The 18,744-nt window shown below is 39.0% G+C and overlaps 2 protein-coding genes across 4 annotated transcripts in view; one reads left to right on the top strand and one right to left on the bottom strand.

Annotated features, from left to right (window-relative positions):
• LOC124256901 (protein SCAI-like) overlaps positions 1-2,302 on the top strand; it is a 43,396-nt gene extending 41,094 nt beyond the window's left edge. For all 3 annotated transcript variants that reach the window (XM_046690873.1, XM_046690872.1, XM_046690871.1), the window contains 2 exons: positions 237-337; positions 829-2,302. In XM_046690873.1, coding sequence (XP_046546829.1) covers positions 237-337; positions 829-981 — 254 coding nt within the window. In that variant the 3' untranslated portion in view covers positions 982-2,302. The remainder of the gene's footprint in view (positions 1-236; positions 338-828) is intronic.
• Positions 2,303-11,770: 9,468 nt separating this feature from the next.
• On the bottom strand, positions 11,771-12,937 carry LOC124256893 (protein ANTAGONIST OF LIKE HETEROCHROMATIN PROTEIN 1-like). Its single transcript, XM_046690862.1, has one exon. It carries the CDS (start codon positions 12,935-12,937, stop codon positions 11,771-11,773), a length of 1,167 nt encoding a protein of 388 aa, XP_046546818.1.
• Between the last annotated feature and the right edge of the window lie 5,807 nt (positions 12,938-18,744).

Below are 18,744 nucleotides of genomic sequence, written 5' to 3'. Positions count from 1 at the left end.
CTGCAAGTAATGTTGCAGATGTAACGTGCTGGTCAATTATTTATCAACACTCCATGTAATATCAGGACATTAACAGACATGTCAGAGCTCATTTAATTGAAATGAAAAGCGCTTGTTTCAAATTGACTTCATTTTTTTGCTGAGTATTGCATTTAGCAATAGCCTTGCAATAACAATCAGTTGCAAGATTAATACTCCAAAATTTTTGAAGTTATGTATTTCATGTGTGTTTTCAGATCACTCCTACATGCAGTTCTTTGGGGATGACTTCCTCCGGTTGATTCTGCTGAGATTCGTCTTCTGTTATATTGTTCTCATCCTCCACAGAGGTTTCAAGGTAAGACAATCTTTGAAAAAGCTTGACAGTAGGATCAGAATGAGATATTTGGAGGCTTCATGGTGAACAGCTGCAAGTGGAGATTAACATTTGTGAGATTAAGAGGTGATTTAATATTTTTCCAGACAACTTAAGTAAATAACAATTCAACTCAACTAGATCCAATTCAGCTAGATTGTATGTGATAAGTTCATGCCATATTCAGGTCAGGTTTGATTCTCCTCATGAGTACAATGTGTGTAGGGCAAAAGTGTGTTGTCCCTTGTCATCAAATGGCTGGAATATTGCAAAAAGCAGTGTTAAAAATTACTGACTCACTCTTGCAGCAAACGTAATGACTGAAGTTTCTAAACCATGCTAGATTTGTCAGTATTAAGGTGGTTCATAACCAGACAACACCTCAGCTGGAAGTGAATATCTTGACTGATTACTAATCTGACTGTGGAGGACAGTCTACAGTAAGTAAGTTTAACTGTGTGTCCATGTTACAGGGCCCAAGCTACTATCCGATGTCCCACCCCCCACTGCCGACTGACGAGATCCTCGAGCACCCAGCATTGTACAAAATAGTCCTTGACCTGGCAAGCATTCTGGAGGTTCGAGGCCTGTTTGCTGAGCCTGGGGAAGTGGACATTGTTGCATGACAGGGTCCTAGGCTGTATATCTGATCTCAGTTCTCTACAATACTCAGTGTGACGTGACTCTCTCAAACAACTTCAGTCTGTTCTGCCAGTGGGACCAGATTCTGTCAACCATCATCTGTCTGTTCCAGATGTGTGAACAGGCTCATAACCACTTTCAGCCTGTTCCAGATATGTGACCGGACTCTCTCAACCATTTTCAGTCTGTTCCAGATGTGTGACGAGACTCACTCAACCATCTTCAGTCTGTTCCAGAAGTGTGACGTGACGTCTGCCTCAACAATCTTTCATCTGTTTCAGCAGCTTGACTAGACTGACGAGTGCTTCTGTAATGTTCAAGCTGTTTAGACAGTAACCACCATCTCTCAGCCAAGTTCAGTTCTGGCAGGTCAATCTGACTCTCGTATGTCCCAACCATTGTGTCCGTAATGACCTCAAGTATGGTTGTTTGGAAAACTTGGTTATATGTGTTCATTGTTTTGACCTGTTTATTTGAATTGATGGGTAAATGACAGAGTGTTTTTATAACTTAGTTTACACAGCATGTGTTGCATAGTAATCTCTTACGGTAGATTTGCTTGAATGGAATAATGAAATATATAACTTTAAGTGTTTCTTCTCCAACAAGATCCAGAGTTACTTCCCTTCCAATAAAGGAGGAACTGAGTTACTTCCCTTTCAGTGAAGGAGGAACTGAGTTACATCCCTTACGTAGGCAGCATAAGCAGGGGAAAACAATGTTTAAATAATGCCTCTTTTGTGAAATGCTGGGTTGCTTGATCGGTAGACCAAATGATGAATGAACATTCCCTTAAGGGATAATATGTTATTCGTTAAGTCCATGATGAAATGAGAAGATAAATTTCACCATCAAAAGGTTCAATAACATGGGAACTGTTGGTTGAGTGTTATACTCTGTTAAAGCAATTTCCCGGAGTTGGGCATGTGTGATAAAATGTCAAGCGTATTGAAAAAGTGATAATCTATCTTTTGGACAGATGATAAACTCACTATGCATAGTATAATAAAATACATGGTATGTTATTGGGAAGTGATAATTTATTGGATAATAAACTCCCAATGCATAGTATGATAAAATGGCAAGATCCATATTGAAGAAGTGGTCATCTGTCTTTTGGATGGATGATAAACTCACCTTGCATAGTACGGTAAAATGCCTGGTATGTTTTTGAGAAGTGATAATTTATTTCTTGGGTGAGATAGACTCCCAATGTATAGTATGATACAATGGCAGGATCCACATTGAAGAAGTGATCATCTGTCTTCCAGATGGATGATAAACTCACCTCGCATAGTATGATAAACTGCTAATGATAATCTAATCTTATAAAATGCTTTTAAACTCACCTTGTATAGTATGACAAAATGGCTAGCAACACCTTGAAGAAGTGATTTCATTTCTTTTTGGAAGACTGTTAATGACACCTTGCATTGGAGGACGATAAAATGTAATTGTTGATGATGGTTTCCAGTGTTCACGAATGGTGTTTCAAAGTCACAAGACATTGGGTCCTGTAAGTTTCAGATGTCTGTCTGACCCATTAAAAATGCACAGGACCCATAGAATAAAATTAAACACACATTTCAGATTTAATATTTCTTATAATTGACATTGAAATTATTAACAAACATAAGATTTATAAACAGCAAACAAGTGTCACATGTCACATAAAACAACTTCAGTCAAAGTCATTGTGAAATGTACAGTCAGACAATGGGGGCGGAGGGTTGTAGACTTCTGTCTGACCGTTGGCGAATCTGCCGGATTTGTCAACGGTCAGACGCTATTCGTGAACACTGGGTTTCCAGTCAACAATGGTTATTACTTTACCAAGTTCCACCCATACAGAGACTGTGGGGTTGTAATAGCTTTACTCTTCTTCACACTCAATGACAGGTCCCTGGTACCTATTCCACAAAGCAATCTTGGTGCTGAGGCTGCCTTTATTCTCTATAAAGAGTGGGAGAGACAATCATGGCACCAAGATCACATTTTTAAACAGATACTACTAGGGTACACAAGTTACTTTGAATGTTGATGTTTGTGTTTTGTTATGTTTCTACCGTGTCTGGGTAGACCATTGCTACATCATATTTACATTTAAGTCCAATCCTGAAGGATACTTTGTGAAGTTTGTTCCCCTTTAGTGAAATCATTCTGTAACTCCTTGAGGCTAGGTATATCACAGGGCTACAGATAACGGGCGTACAGGCGTAATGTACGCCTCAAAATCAGTTTAGTACGACACAATATAAGATTTCAAGCGTATCTTGTACGCACATAAATACTTTCGTACGTCTAACATTTAATTTCTGTGCATATCGTGCAAATTGAAATCTATTTCGGATAAATACTTGTTGTCAAGAGTTTCCTTAAGAAACACGATTTGACACATAAGGAAAGCCTGACAGTAGGAATCCCTTGCGTTGCCATGCAACGATATGCGTCACTGTTTTTCGATTGGCTAAAAACTACACTGTTCCTATTTATATCCAGTCGGACCCGACATTACGCGCATTACGCAGTTATTTCTCACGTCTTGATTACACAGTCGCCAGTTATTTCTCACGCGTTAGCGTCTTCAAATACAAATACATGGTTGGAAATAGTGATTGATGAATCGTCCAGACAAACCACATCAACTCGCTCACACAAAAACATGTCAGTACTCCTTCAAAATTCTCAATACACCTCCACTTGCAATATGATGTGTAAGTACACTCCCACACCCAAAAGTTATCTGGAGCCCTGTATATCACATTTGACAGAACTGTCAGGTTTTTAAAAATTGCCTTTCAAAGAATGGGGTAATCACTTTTGAGATTTCAGCATAGTTCACCAATTCTGGAATTCCTGACATGAGTTAGCCCCCTAAGTGCTTCAGAAACCTGTGGCTGGAGGTTAGAATCCCTGTTCACCATGGTTGTTACTTGTTTAGTCAGCACCATGATCATGGGTTTCACCACAGTGGTAAAGGTGTGAGACCTGCATCACCATACTTCCACAGACCCTAACATACTGGTAATTGGGGTGGTGGTGGGCGAGCTGGCTAAGGCGCCAGGCTAGTGATCTAGCGAGCTTGAGGTGCCGGGATAGAGCCCACCTGTGACCGGGTGTAAAAACCTTGGAGTCAGCTTTGTGTGCAGACTCTTTCAGTGTTGTTACAACCCCTAGTGTACAGTACACAACCCTGTGCACTTAAAAGAACCGACAAATCCATTGGTAAATGACCAGATGGTGGCCACATGAATACGTGCAAACACCTAGTTGTGGGTACAGCAACGTGCAGTGAACTTGGACAAAGTACTGTGACTATGTGTCCAGGTCCACCCAGCTGTGAATGGGTACCTCGTTAGGATGAGAAAGTGACATTAACTTGGTGCGCCTAGTGGCTGCACGAGTTGTATGATCCCTACGTAGTTGAGATTGAAAAATATGATGTGCTGTTGATATTGACATCCAATGATCGAGAGAAACTATATAGCACTATATGAATACCCATATAGTAATAATAATAATACTAATAACTATTAATGTTCAGAGTGGCTTTTTATCAAGCTCACTCAGTGCCTCAGTATGGAATCATCTGGATCTATTGGTGGCAAGTTATCCATTGTTATAGGAGTTACATGATGTAGTGGTGGTACCCCCTTCCTCCATAGCATGTACCATGTGATAGCTACCTGTGTCTGTGAGCATGATAGAGGCAGGATGGGTAGGTCTGTCTGGTCATGAGTGTGTCTTTCTGTTGACGTCCTGACAGAGCGTTGACATCCCCACACTCAGGATTGTTACTCGCTTTGCTCTGGAGAGATTGTGTTCTTTCAAAGTGTTGACATGTTTTGGAAATATGAATTTTACATTTGAGGGATGTTAATTGTGTGGTTAAGTCATGGGTGATATTGATTTAGTTCATGAAAGATATGTAGATAGCTCCTCCATGAATTGTACGTTTCCTGTTTGTTGTTTGACTGTTAAGTAGTTTTCATGTAAATAGTTTGGATAATTAGCGAAACCAGAACCGATTCCTTGTTCATAGATAATACCATATGCTTTACTACCCAATAGTTAAGTTCTAAATACCTGATAAACTCAATGTTAGTGATATCTCATAGTGAGGATGATATTATACGCGTCACCGACAGATCAGGGTAATCTCTCATCAGTTGAATGGTGATGAATTATTTTGATGCAGTGATAAAACAAAATGTGTGTGAGTTTATGGTATTACTGTGTCACTATCAAGTTGATGACCTCAAGTTATCAGGTCACAATGTATCGGTTTGTGCAGGTAACTTTTGAAAGTACTTATAAGAATGTATGAATCAAGCCAATTTGCTCAGCCATCTTTCATACAGTTTGCCTGACAACTACTCAAGGGAGTGTGTTAGTCTGCATATTTGTACTAGGGTGTAGTTACATATCTTTGAGGTGTTACATTTTTTGTTACCCATTATACATATATATTATTTATGCATGAGTGGCTTGAATAAATGAATGTGTTTACACTTGTTGAACAAATATAGCATTCCTTTACATGTTGCTTGTTGTTTAACTGCTATTACGATTTGATGTTATGGTATGGATGCTACAGTATTGTATCTTTGATGTATGTCAACCCTTCTCTAATGACTTTATATGTTGCCTGAGTTTAAGTGGATATATCTCAGTATTATTGCCATGGAATAGCTGTGTTTTACAGCATTCTCTGCTTGATGAAAGTTATCATAATATTGTGGTCGCTAGTGTTTGAAATGAAAGGGCAGGATCATGTCTCCGAGACAAGACACAGCATCCAGATGGTGAAAAGAGGATGGTACCTCGTAATGGCCGTTTGAGACACGTGTGCAGCATAATATGAATTTATAATATGGATTTATGATCAAGTGTTCTTCTTCTGTGTTAATTTTTACTCTTAACACCTATATTCATTCAATTTGCCAGTGCACCATAAATAGTGTATTGTGAGTGAGTGGTTCTAGAACATTTTTCATGTGAACTGAAGCCAGTGGACATATGTTATCCCTGTGACCTTTGCCTTTCTTGTGAAGTATGCTGATTGGTGCTTCAGAGGTGGCAACCACTCCATCAACACAGTCCCTGACTACGCCCAAACATTCCCTTTCACTGAACAAAAAAATGTTTTTAAATACTTTTAAAAAACATTGATTCAGTAAATGATTCCAATTTGATGTCAGTAACAGCTAATTACCAACATGATTCATATATATATACTGAGGGCTAGAAATAAGGGAACATTTGATGGAAAGTTTATTTACCTATGATGTTCTATGTGTATCCCAAAAGTTTAGGGAATGTCTTTTGTGCTTGATATAAACATCTTCTTGACCTATTTTGTTGCCAAGGCAACCAACTTGGTTGTGTACTCCCCCAAGGAACAGAAAATGAATTTCATGCAGTTTTGATTGTTAGAAATAACATTGGTGTTATGAATTTGATACAAATGCTGCTAGATGTTCCTTTATTTATTTCCATCAGTATATTCTGCAGCTGCGCATAAAGTTATGGAGTTTGAGGATGTTTGTGGGTGAAATATGATTAAAATCTATATCCCTTCAAATTTGTATATCCATGGAATCTCTTGCCATCTCTGAAAAACACGTTTATTTGTCTTTCATGAGCATAAATCTACTGTGTTTATTTTTAATCTGCATTCCTTACTGCATAAAGTGTAATGTCTGTGATTTTTTTCATAAATATATTTTACAATCTAGCTAGATAAGCACAATGAGACCGTGAAGTTGTCATATGAACTGTTTTGATAATGTCCCACTTTTTTGTATATTCCAGCTTGAGGGTTTCCCATTTGGGATGACATCAGCTGATGTTTTGTGGTTTTATCTTTTCACATTTCATATCAGATCATGCATTTGACTATGATGTAGAGGTTTAGAAAGATGCACAATCTCAATTTGATATTCAGATGAAGATATCCTATCACAGTGATTAAGCTCAATGAATTTGGGGATTTGAGTTCAAATTGTTCAATGTCTGTACTGAAATTTAGAAAGAAGCCATAGGAAGGTTGTATTTGTCTGCTTCTATTTTTTTTGTCTTAATTTTAAGTATTTCTTAGTTTTGAGAGCTATTGCAAAGCAGTTTTGGTGTGATGCACGCTTGTTGCTGAAAATGAAAGTGATGAATATATTATTTTGTGTTTTCATTTGCTAGAAGTCATTGTTGATTTGATTCCAAATAAAATTAGGAAGTAGCTAAGGATGAATTAGATGTATAGTATTTGCCATATGAAATGGAATCACGGAGAATCACAAGATTTTTTTTTTTAAGATAGTTACAATGTGTTAATACATATAAAGGGAAAACAAACCATTGTCTTTGTTCGTGTAAGAAAAATCAAAATTGTTCGTAGGGAACAGATACAATTTCCACAGCTACTGTTTGATATGTTTTTTCTGTGGTATTGTTGCTAAGGGATATATCCTGCATAGTCTTGGCATGTATTGTTTGTGTTCTGTTCATATCATACAATGTGGGTGCGTAATAGTGTTTATGTTTTGTTTTCTTGATTCGATCAGTTGTTGATATTGAAATTTATATGTTGTTTATATTGTAGAACTGTTATAAAATATGTTTTATTTTGTTAGTACTCAAAAGAATTTTTATTTCTGTTAACAGGATTATGTATGTATAACAACTGTTATGTATGTATATATATATAGTTCATATTTGGGACAAATCAGCAGTTATATTTTGTTAGTGCTTCTGGCATATGTCATTTTGGTGGCACACTTTAATTTATTTTATTTTTATTCATTGTCGATTGAAACATGGAACTTGCAACATGCTTGTGCAACCATAGTGTAGCTGGAATATTGCTGACTGGCATAAAACAACATTCACCTGCTCAACATGCATTCCATGTTGTTATGTGTTTAACAAGATTATTTCCATGGAATCTGAGTTTCATCAAAGCAATTGGTCAGCCATGGCATCTTTATCATAATACATTTGCATCCGAATCTAAATTTAGCCTGAAAATACTGATAGGGTTTAGTGTCTCCACCTACACGAACTAAATAGTTTGGGATTTTATGATATTTTGAGTAATTACAACTGCAGATTACACTGCATTGAAAAAAATTCATCTTTGACAAGTTATTAATAATTTTATTATCCTTTAATTAGCTGTAGATATTACAAGGACTGGCTGATTTACTAGCTTACTCTATCAGTGTTTAATGGTAAATCATATCACATCATATCAACAACTCTCAAGATTTCAGTCCATTTTGACTCATTTTCAGCAGATTTTTATTCATGTCATGTGGATATATGTTTTCTATTTTCATGATTCATTTTTAATCATTTTTAATTAATTATACAATTTATGTCTACGCAGTACTGACTGTGACAGTCAGTAGGATGGTTATATTTCATATGATGAAACTGTAGGAGTGATGAGGTATGGGATGTTGTTTGTATGATCGCCACAGATTATACAGCTGACTGGTGTAGCAGGATGACATGGCATCGTGCCTGGTGATCTGGAAGGTGTATTCATTAAAACCATGTACAAGCAGACCAAATTTATTACTTGTTTTCCACAGATTTGTCTCCCAAGACAGTGAGTGAAAGAGTTGAACTTTCAATATTGGTTCAGAATAATGAAATCCATGTCTAAATGGAATGTTGTTGTCACTATATTAAGCATCCAATTCCAAAATGCTTCCCCAGACCAACATCTAATTCAGTCTGCAGGTAATGTTTATATACTAAACTCAAAACCCAAAACAGTTGGTATTTTCACATGTATAATACAGATTCAGAAAAACATGGACAACAGTTAAATAGTAAAAAACAGTTAAATCATTCAAAAAGTATTTTCATTTCCATAAGGGAATTCATTCAAATAGATATATAAGTGTTGATGTTCATAGGTTGACAACATGCAATTCCCTGTAACAGTTTTGAAGGGGGTTGTTGATTGGCTACAGACACACAGGCAGATCTTGAGACAAGTAATTAACTAAGTCTGTATGAAACTATTTGCTGACTACACAGTGTGTGGTTCAGTATTAATCATTTGAACCCTGAACAGGTACAAGTAGCTAATGGCTGGGAGTAACTCTGAATACCACCAAAGAGACACTTTTCACAAATCAAGGTCACATTTAGTTGTCTCCCTTGACTTGTACATGGATCCAGTAAATAGGCCTGAGACTTAACATTCGCAGCTGGCAATCAATTAATTACGCCAATTACACAGCTTTATTATCTACAATATCTCCTGTAAAGTGGTGTGTTAAATACAATCAATGCACTTTAGTTATTTGTTAAATTTTAGAAATGTATTTCTTAACCATTTGTGAATTTTCTTACAATTTGGCTCCAGTTCTGATGGCACCATAATGCTTCACAGTTCCTCTCTGAAACCAGCCATGTGGGCAACAGCTTTGAATGTTTTCCTTCTTATGTTTTTCAAATATGTATACCTCTTTTGTGTGTATGTTGACTACAGAAATGTCATATTTTCCAATTTCTTACAATTTGTGAGCAATTTACATCATCTTATTATGAATTAAATATAGATGTACAATGGATTATTTGTTGTGTTTTAATAATGATGAAGGAATGTGGGATCCTCTTACACCTTGTAGAAGTGTTTTGAATGTTTCACTTAAGCCTTGTTTACATGCACCCCTTTGCCCCCGGGGGTAAAATACCACATGGGGTTAAAATACCCCTGAGAGGCAAATTTTGTCGTATAAACGGGTCTAACAGGGGGGGTAAATTATACCCCCAGGGGGTATTCTGCCCCTGGTCAAGAGGTGGAGCAAATTCAAGCCGCGTTTACATGCACCGTTTACCCCCGGGGGTAAAATACCCCCAGGGGCAAATGTGCCTCCAGGGGGTAAATTTCATCATGTAAACGGTACATGCAGGGGGTAAATATTTACCCGATGGGGGGTATTGAGGCAAAATTTGCCCCAGGTCAAAGGTAGGGCAAATCTGTTTACCTCGAGGGGTAAATATACCCCGGGAGTAAACTTATGTCATCTAAGCAGCTTTTATATTTTTTCACGGGGCAAATGACAAATATCTAACACCCCTGTACAGAAAATGGACTCTTTTTTCTTGGAAATCTATTTTTAGCACTTATGCAATAGGTTGCTTCATTACCAACGCTCTTGTGCACTTTGAGGAAGTGAAAATGCCACCAAAGAAGAAGTACTTTCAGGGGGTAACTTCATTAGTGCGATGATAGCACAAAGTGCCTTCTAAGTATTTGGAGTGATTTGAAAGCACAATCCCAACTGGATAGTCCCTCGAAAGCAGACAATGCTGTATACAGCAAAATCAGCAATGCTTTACATGACATGGGTTATGAGAGAGCGAGGTTTCAGTGTAAGGAGAGGGATGAAAACTTTCAAAAGTCGTTACAGACAATGCCGTGATGCACTGAAGAAAAGTGGACAATCATAGAGCGAACGTGTAAATTCTACAAGGGAAATGAATGAAATACTGGAGATAAGGCCAGCCACCTCTCCTGGAAAGGTGATCCAGAGTCTTAAACCACCAGTATCAGATGCAGAAGACTCTGATGCTGCTGCTGATGGTGGTGATCCTGCTTCTGAGGAGATGGAAGATGTCATACCTCTGCTTTCGAGGGTGAGGATTTGGACATAGATGTCATAGGAATCGAAAACAAGGATGATAAATCATATGCTGAACCACAAACGAAAGAAGAGGCAATAATCGAAACTAAAACAACAAAGCAGAAGGGAAAACAAAGAAAAAGCCGCTTTCAAGCATCTTTAGAGACTGTAATGGACAGATTCAATAAGTCAAATGAAAGTATTGAAGCGAGTCAAGTTGAATTAGAAAAGAAAAGGATTGAACTTGAAATGAAGAAAATACATGACGAGGCTCACAGGAGAGAGTTTGAACTAAAGAAACTTGACAGAGAGGAGAAACAGCGAACAGCAGACAGAGACCACCAACTGCGAATGCTCCAACTGATCATGAGTAGCAGACCACAGTTCCTCTGCAGGCAGCTATGCTTCCAGGTCAAGCTTCAGTCCACCCAGTGCCATCTTACAGCCAGGGTTCGGATGACTACAAGCAGCCAGTGCCCAGCACAAGCACTGCAACTCCACCAGGCGACCGCATATCAGATTACTCAGAGGTAGACATAACCCCCATCCAAGGTCCCAGGAGAAGCCGTGGTAGTGTTACCCACAACACTGAAGGCAGCAGTTTTTATAACCTGTGACTGACTTGCTCACTGAGTGTGAATTTTTAGAAAAATGCTAAGAATGCAGTGTGTTTATGCAAGTTAGATTTTATTTCTGTTTGTTCCGAATGCAACTTAACTCTTGTTTTCAAATGAAGGCTGAAGTAATGTTTGGATCACAACTTAATTTTGAATTCTGGTAAACAAGGAATTCGTATGTTTCAAGCTGCGAAAGTCGACTTTACCTATCCACTGTTTGACTGAATTGGGAAAATACTATCTATATAACTAATGTCAGTAGTTTTTTAATAATACTTTGTGACTGACTTTTTCACTTACTTTAATGTTTAAGAACAAATAATAACAGTGTTCTGTTTGCAGGTTGCAGTTTATTTCTTAAATTTAATTATGTTTGCAAAACAAAACTCTTGTTCTCAAGTCATGTAATGTTCTTTTAAAAGCTTCAAATAAAGAAATGTTTTGATGACATCTATTTGTTAATTGAATGAACAAGAATAGAGAAATCACTGTCTCAAATGCTCATCAGAAAAGCGTCACTGTCTTTCACTGGAAGTCAGTGCTTCTCGAAGAGCTGATCCAGTGACTGGATCTGGATGAACTTGTTGTCCACACACTCCTGCTCCAACATCTACGTCCTGCAGCCAGTCTGGGTCAAATAACTCGTGCTCATTTTCGCACATGTTGTGCAAGGCAACTGAAGCTGCAGTAAGTACTGGTACAAACTCCACATGTACATCAATGCGCTTAGAGAAACGTCTCCATCGCCCCTGAAAGCGGCCAAATGTGTTTTCAATAGTCATGCGTGCACTGCTCAATCTGTAGTTGAAGTAAGATTGTTCTTCTGTGAGAGCCCCTCTTTTGCTATATGGTTTCAGTAGCAAAGGACACATAGGGTACGCAGGGTCTGCGATGATGACAACGGGCATATCCACTTTATGATCAGCAGGGCCTACACTGTCCATCATCTCTGCTGTTTGCGGTAATATCTCACCACTATCTGCCAAAGCCCTCAGCTTAGAGTTTGAGAACACCTGCGCATCGTGAACTCTACCTGGCCAGCCTATGCAGACATCAGTGAACCTGTACTTATCATCGCAAACAGCTTGCATGATAATTGAATAGAACCCTTTTCTATTCACATAATCAGAGTGGAACTGCTGCGGAGCCACAATTGGAATGTGTGTTGCATCTATAGCACCTCCACAATTTGGAAAGTTCCATTTCTGTTGGAACCCTGAAATAACTCTTTTAATAACTTTAATAACTTCTTCATCTTGAGGAAACTTGACCACAGCTGGGAATATGTGTGTGTAAATGGCATTACACACCTCATGCACAATGCAGCACACAGTGGACTTGTGTATTCCAAAAAAGATTGGCGATGGTGCGATATTCTCCTGTTGTAGCGAGAAAATATACTGCAACTGCGACTCTGTGTTCAAGACAAAGAGCTTGGCGAATTCTTGATTGTTTTTCAAGATGTTTTGACAGAGAAGATTGAACATTGCCTTTGACATCCGGAAGTTCTCTCTCCACCGATCATCATCAAATGTCTGTACTGTCACTTCCCACCAGTGTCGACTTCTTTCTCGTTCCCATACACTTCGCTCACTGTGTAATGTGGATGTCACACATAACACCATAACTTGCAAAATTCTGTTTCTTCTCCTTTTCTTTGACAGCCGCCTGTACCTGTCCATGGTCAGATTGAAATGAGAATGATGAATACCCACCCCTGTCTTAAAACCCATGTAAACGCAAATTCGTTTGCCCTTTACCCCTTGGGGTAAATTAGCCCACGGGGGGTAAAATACCCCGGGGGCAAATAGGTGTCATGTAAACGCAGCTTCAGTTACCCCCGGGGATATTCTACCCCCTGGGGGTAAAAGTGTCATGTAAACGGTCTATCAAGCTAAATACAACCAGTGGCCGTATGCACATGTTGGGCGTAGCTAACGTCAGGCGTAACACACTACGTCGGGCTTAGCAGCGCCCTCCTCTTACACGTCATGCACAACGTCGGTTAAGCCTAGGCGTTACTACGCCCAGCTTAACGGATTTACGTCAAGGCGCAGTGTGCTATTTTTAGATTTTCGAACGTTTTTAAACCACCGGTAAAAGGCGCGAAACAACTTCGCGGTACATCCCTTTCAGCCGTAATCACGGAAAGCCAAAGAAAACCGAGAAAACCCAACTTTACCGATGGATCCTGATGGAGAAATAACATGGACTTTCAAAATGGGCTTCACCATAAATGTCGCCATATTTGACACATTACGAAATCACGATTCACAGCGTTATTTGGTGTATGTTTTCAAATGTTCAAATCGGATAATTACTACTCAGATGTATTGCATTTCAAAAATAGCATATTAATGATCACTGATATCAGGTTTTCATGAAATCACTAATGATAATTCTGAAAATACACACGAAGTGCGCTTTCCGTCATATTGGATAGTGTTTACAAAATCACGTTTCGCGGAGGCCGGTATTGAGACGCCAATTACATCACGTTTATATCACATTTACCTGCGACAAATGCATCACTGAATTCCCAATACATTTTAGAATCAAATTACAAATGGTCTTTGTCACCAATATCAACTGTCTTGATAAAATGAAACGATAGATATTGAGTGTCAAAAGCACAGGGGCTTGTAACGCTAAAAACTGCCATCAAGGTATATACTGTCACTGACGGGGTCTTAGTACTATCCTTTTATATAGTACTAAGACCCCGTCAGTGACAGTATATACCTTGATGGCAGTTTTTAGCGTTACAAGCCCCTGTGGTCAAAAGTCCAAACGAACGTTGTGCTCGAAAGGCTGCGCTTGTAAAGAAAGAAAAATTCCGATTTTATACTACGTAGCATTTTCTGAAATTTTCCGACATGCAGCCGTCTATTCATTGCTTGCAATGGCTCAATAGCTTTAGAATATGCATGGAAAGAGTATCGTAGCAAGAAATGGGAAATTAAAAACAGAAGCAATGCAATCATTTGATATTTGATAAGAAATTGTCGAAGTGTCCGTGCAGCGTGACGCCATGACTGACGCAGAACGACAAAGGTTTTTATCAGAATTCCTGGCTTCTTCTCTTACTAACAATGAAAACGATAAAACATATAACAATATACATATAGTTAGAATTATTCTGATTACTTACATCTCATATTTATGTACAAACGATCCCTGAATCAAGGGAAGGGTCCTCGCGAAATCCTGTGTACTCTTGTCAGCGTGGCCACCATTTTATAAGAAATCGGTCGGCGGTAGTGATGTCATACGTCAACATTGTTGTACATGTTAGACAATTTCTTTGAGGTGAAGGTCGGTTGAACAAGTGTAAACACATTCGCCCTATCCTTCCGATTACACTTTCAGTATTATGATGTATACTTTGCGTATCGTTCAGATATGTTTTTCATCAAACTATTATCAGTATATACATTTAGCCTTGTTCAATACCATATTATACCTGGATATAGGGTAGGCGTTTTTTTATTCTTTGAAAGTTTTTTGATTGTTTGAATAATATTTACATAAGAAATTGGCACACGTAGCCATAACTGCAAAATATTTGGGTGTTGTGAAATATTATTTTTCATTTACGTTAAATTGATGCCAAACAGGTGCGCGTGTTGCTCACAATAAGATACGCAGTCAAACCGTCTAATTGTTGATATATTCAGGACACTATCTAATTGGTAAAATTATTCATTTTATGTTTGGTCTAAAGAGTGTTAAATTCTGACATAGAAGCCGAGACCTTTCATACAATTAATGGAATTTAGGTAAGATATATACTTATCAGCAAACCAATGTCGTCTTTTTCCGACGTCGCAAAATGCATAAAACAGGCCATGACGTCAACTAAAGTGTTGTATTATTATCAGTAATTTCAGTACATTTGAAGATATGTAATAATGATGCAAAATTAGTCAATATGGGAATCTAAAACTAACTTACATATCGGATAGGGCCATCCTTATCGCTATTCTGCTTTCTCAAGTAGTACCTTGCCATCTTTTCTTATAAATTGTGAAACTACCAAAACGTATCCGCTCACATTGGGGACATTTGTAATGGAATAGGTTGGTTCACCGAGAACACAACATAACGAAAATATAGCGTAAGTATCCACAACAACTTTTCTTCAAGTGATCTGAGTAACATTGACCTAGTGTTAAGCATAACTCAGTTATGCCCCCTTATCTTTTATACGTGTATGACCTCTCTGTCGTCAGTTGACGTCATAGAAGAAAATCCATTTTTGACACTTATTGCGAGTCATTTTTAATGTTGAGCGTCTAACGTTATGCATTAGCACATAAACCCAATTCATATACACTTATGTCGTTCAGATATAAGGCTGTATTTTCTTCGCTCACACTTTCTGTAAAGATGCCAAATTAAAAAAATCGTAGCAGAGTGCTTTTATCGGTGCACAACAAAAAGCGGAGAAATTGACAGTTTCTTAACGCGTAACAAAACTTTAGACAACATTTAGCAGTGTCTATTTCTCAAACCGCCGAGGTAGTCGCACTTATATTTATACCAACGGATATGAAATTAAATATTCTAAATTTCTGTGTAATTTTATAGCCGTACGCAGATCCAGGACCACGCGAGCGCAATTCTCGCACAACGTTCACTTTTAAAAACTTTTGAAAATGTGCGCATGATAAAAAACTCGGCATCCAGTGCCGCCATTACAAGGCTACGCCTGCTGGGTAGGTGGCGTAAATATAGAGCACTACGCTTGGCGTAACTTTAGCTACGTCTAAGATATGCATACCGTTTTAACGTTACGCCCGGGCGCACATCTGACTTACGCCCGGACTAGAATTTACGCCCGACATGTGCATACGGCCACAGGAGTACATTTGTGGAACCATCCATCCCTGCTTATAATGGAATGGTTTTCCAGGAAATCTAGACATGCATTTTGTTGGAATGTATGTTGTTGGTATGCACTACCCACCCTGTCATTAATCTGTAGCTCTACACTGGAAACAACATGCCTCCGATAAACAAGCGTTTACGACGTGGTTAAGCCTGGACAGATGATGAGACAAAGGGTCTGCTTAGTATCTGCGGAGACATGCCCATCCAGTCCTAACTGGACAGCCCCTCAAAAGCTGATACAGCTGTTTATTCAAAGGTGAACAAAGTAATGCATGAACTGGGCTTTGAGAAAACGGCCATACAATGCACAGAACGAACGAAAACACTTAAAAATCATATAGACAGTGTAGGGATTCACTTAAGAGGAGTGGACAGACCCGAAAATTCTGCACATTTTATGAACAGCTAAATGAAATTTTGCGACATCACCTGGAACGGGCATTCAAAGTCTCCAGCAGTCAGTTGCATCAGATACAGACATATCTGATCTTGAAGTTACTGATGATCATGTTACCGACAACATTGCTGATGATGTCGAACTTGCTGAGCCAGGAGATTATGAATGTGTTAAAAATGGCCAACAAAATGGTCATATGAAAACAAACAAAAAGGAAAACAAAGAAAACCCAAACTGCAAACAACTTTGAAAACTGTCATGGACTAGTTTGCTAAACCTAATGAAGATATTGAAGCAAGGCAGATTGAGTTGGAAAAGAAACAAATTGAGCTGGAAATGAGAAAAATGACGAGAGAAAGAAAATAGAGAGCTTGCACTCAGGAAACTGGATAAAGGAGAAAGACAGAAAGCTTCTGACAGAGAACACCAATTGCGTATGCTACAGTTCATCATGAACACTCCTCAACCATATGCCAATCCATCATCCATCCAATGTCCAACATTCTTGTCAAGTGGTATCAACTTGACCTTGTGGTCCTTGGTCGCCATCATGTATCTCATCAACCTCATCCAGGCAGTCAGGGTTGAACATGTGGTCTGATTCACACATGTTATGCGCCTACATCTTCCTTTGGAAGCGTCCAAATGTATTTCAATGACCATCCGGGCACTTATGAAGCGGAAGTTGAAGTAAGACTTCTCATCCGATTGGGTTCCTCCGTTGCCGTAAAGTGTAAAGAGCTAGTGAGACGTGTCAGGCCGGATCTGCAATGATGACGCCAGGCATGTCACCATCATTAGCACTACCCACTCTTTCCTTCCAGTCTGTGGTAAGCTTTGAAGCTTTCCTCGCCTATAGGAAACTTCACAACATCTGGAAACACGTGTGTACAAGTGGCATAACACACTTCATGTACTACACAAGAAACTGTTGACCTGTGAATCCTAAACAGATTACCAACAATGCGATATTCTACTGTTGTGGCCAAGTAGTATATTGTCACTGCTACTCGAATCTTTTTGAATGTGAAGCTGGAACTTTTCACAGAAGCGCTGGCACATGTCCCTTGACATTCTGACGTTTTCTTTACACTGAGTTTCATCAAAACGTGGTACATTTACTTCCCACCAATATCTACTCCTTTCCAAAACAAGGCGTTCTCTAGTGATGAACCCACGCACAAAGTTTGGACGAATCTCTTCCGTTTTCTAGATTTGGACAAACGTCTATATTCATCCATGGTTATAGAGAAGTGACAAGAAATATCAATACCTCCCACCATGTAACGCAGGCACAATTTTGCCATTTGCCCTTGCGGGTAAATTAACCCCCAGGGGCAAAATACCCATGGGGGTAAATGTGGTGCATGTAAGCAAGGCTTTAGTCTCAAACCTGAATGTGGGTGGTGCGGTAGCCTAGTGGTTAAACCATTTGGTCGTCATGCCAACTAGTGGATTCGATTCCTCACATGGGTACAATTTGTGAAGCCCAGTTCAGCTGTCACCTGTCGTGATATTGCTGAAATAAAAAATAAATAGAAATAAACGCACTCACTAAGTGAGCAAATTGATGAGGGTAGGGTGAAAGGGTGATTCTTGAATGTTTGTCCATTTGTTATGATGGTAATTACACCAGGTGGAAGGTTTGATGTACACACCATGATAGTAGAATCAATGTGTATGCTGTGATATATACACCATAACAACAGTCTCCAGGTGTGGGGTGTATGTACACACCATAAAAACAGTCTGCAGGTGTAGGGTTTATGTACACACCATAAAAACAGTCTCCAAGTGTAGTGAGTGAGTGAGTGAGTTTAGTTTTACGCCCCATTCAGCAATATGGCGGCGGTCTGTTAATAATCGAATCTGGACAAGACCATCCAGTGATCAACAGCACGAGCATCAATCTGCACAATTAGGAACCGATGACGTGTCAACCAAGTCTACGAGCCTGACCACCCGATCCCGTTAGTTGCCTCTTACGACAAGCATTGGTTAATGAAGATCAATATTCTAACCCGGACCTTCACGGGTACTCTCCAGGTGTAAGGTTTATGTATACACAACAACAGTCTCCAGGTGTGGGGTTTATGTACACACCACAACAACAGTCTCCGGGTGTGGGGTTTATGTACACACCACAACAACAGTCTCCGGGTGTGGGGTTTATGTACACACAACAACAGTCTCCAGGTG

This window comes from Haliotis rubra, unplaced genomic scaffold (assembly GCF_003918875.1).
Source record: "Haliotis rubra isolate DU_JTF1 unplaced genomic scaffold, ASM391887v1 Scf642, whole genome shotgun sequence".
NCBI lineage: Eukaryota > Metazoa > Mollusca > Gastropoda > Lepetellida > Haliotidae > Haliotis > Haliotis rubra.
Note: the sequence above shows the minus strand (reverse complement) of the source record. Positions and strands in the feature narration are given on the sequence as shown.

Excerpts from the sequence above, each read along its gene's own strand:
- LOC124256893 (XM_046690862.1), bottom strand. The coding sequence starts at position 12,937 with ATGGACAGGTACAGGCGGCTGTCAAAGAAAAGGAGAAGAAACAGAATT.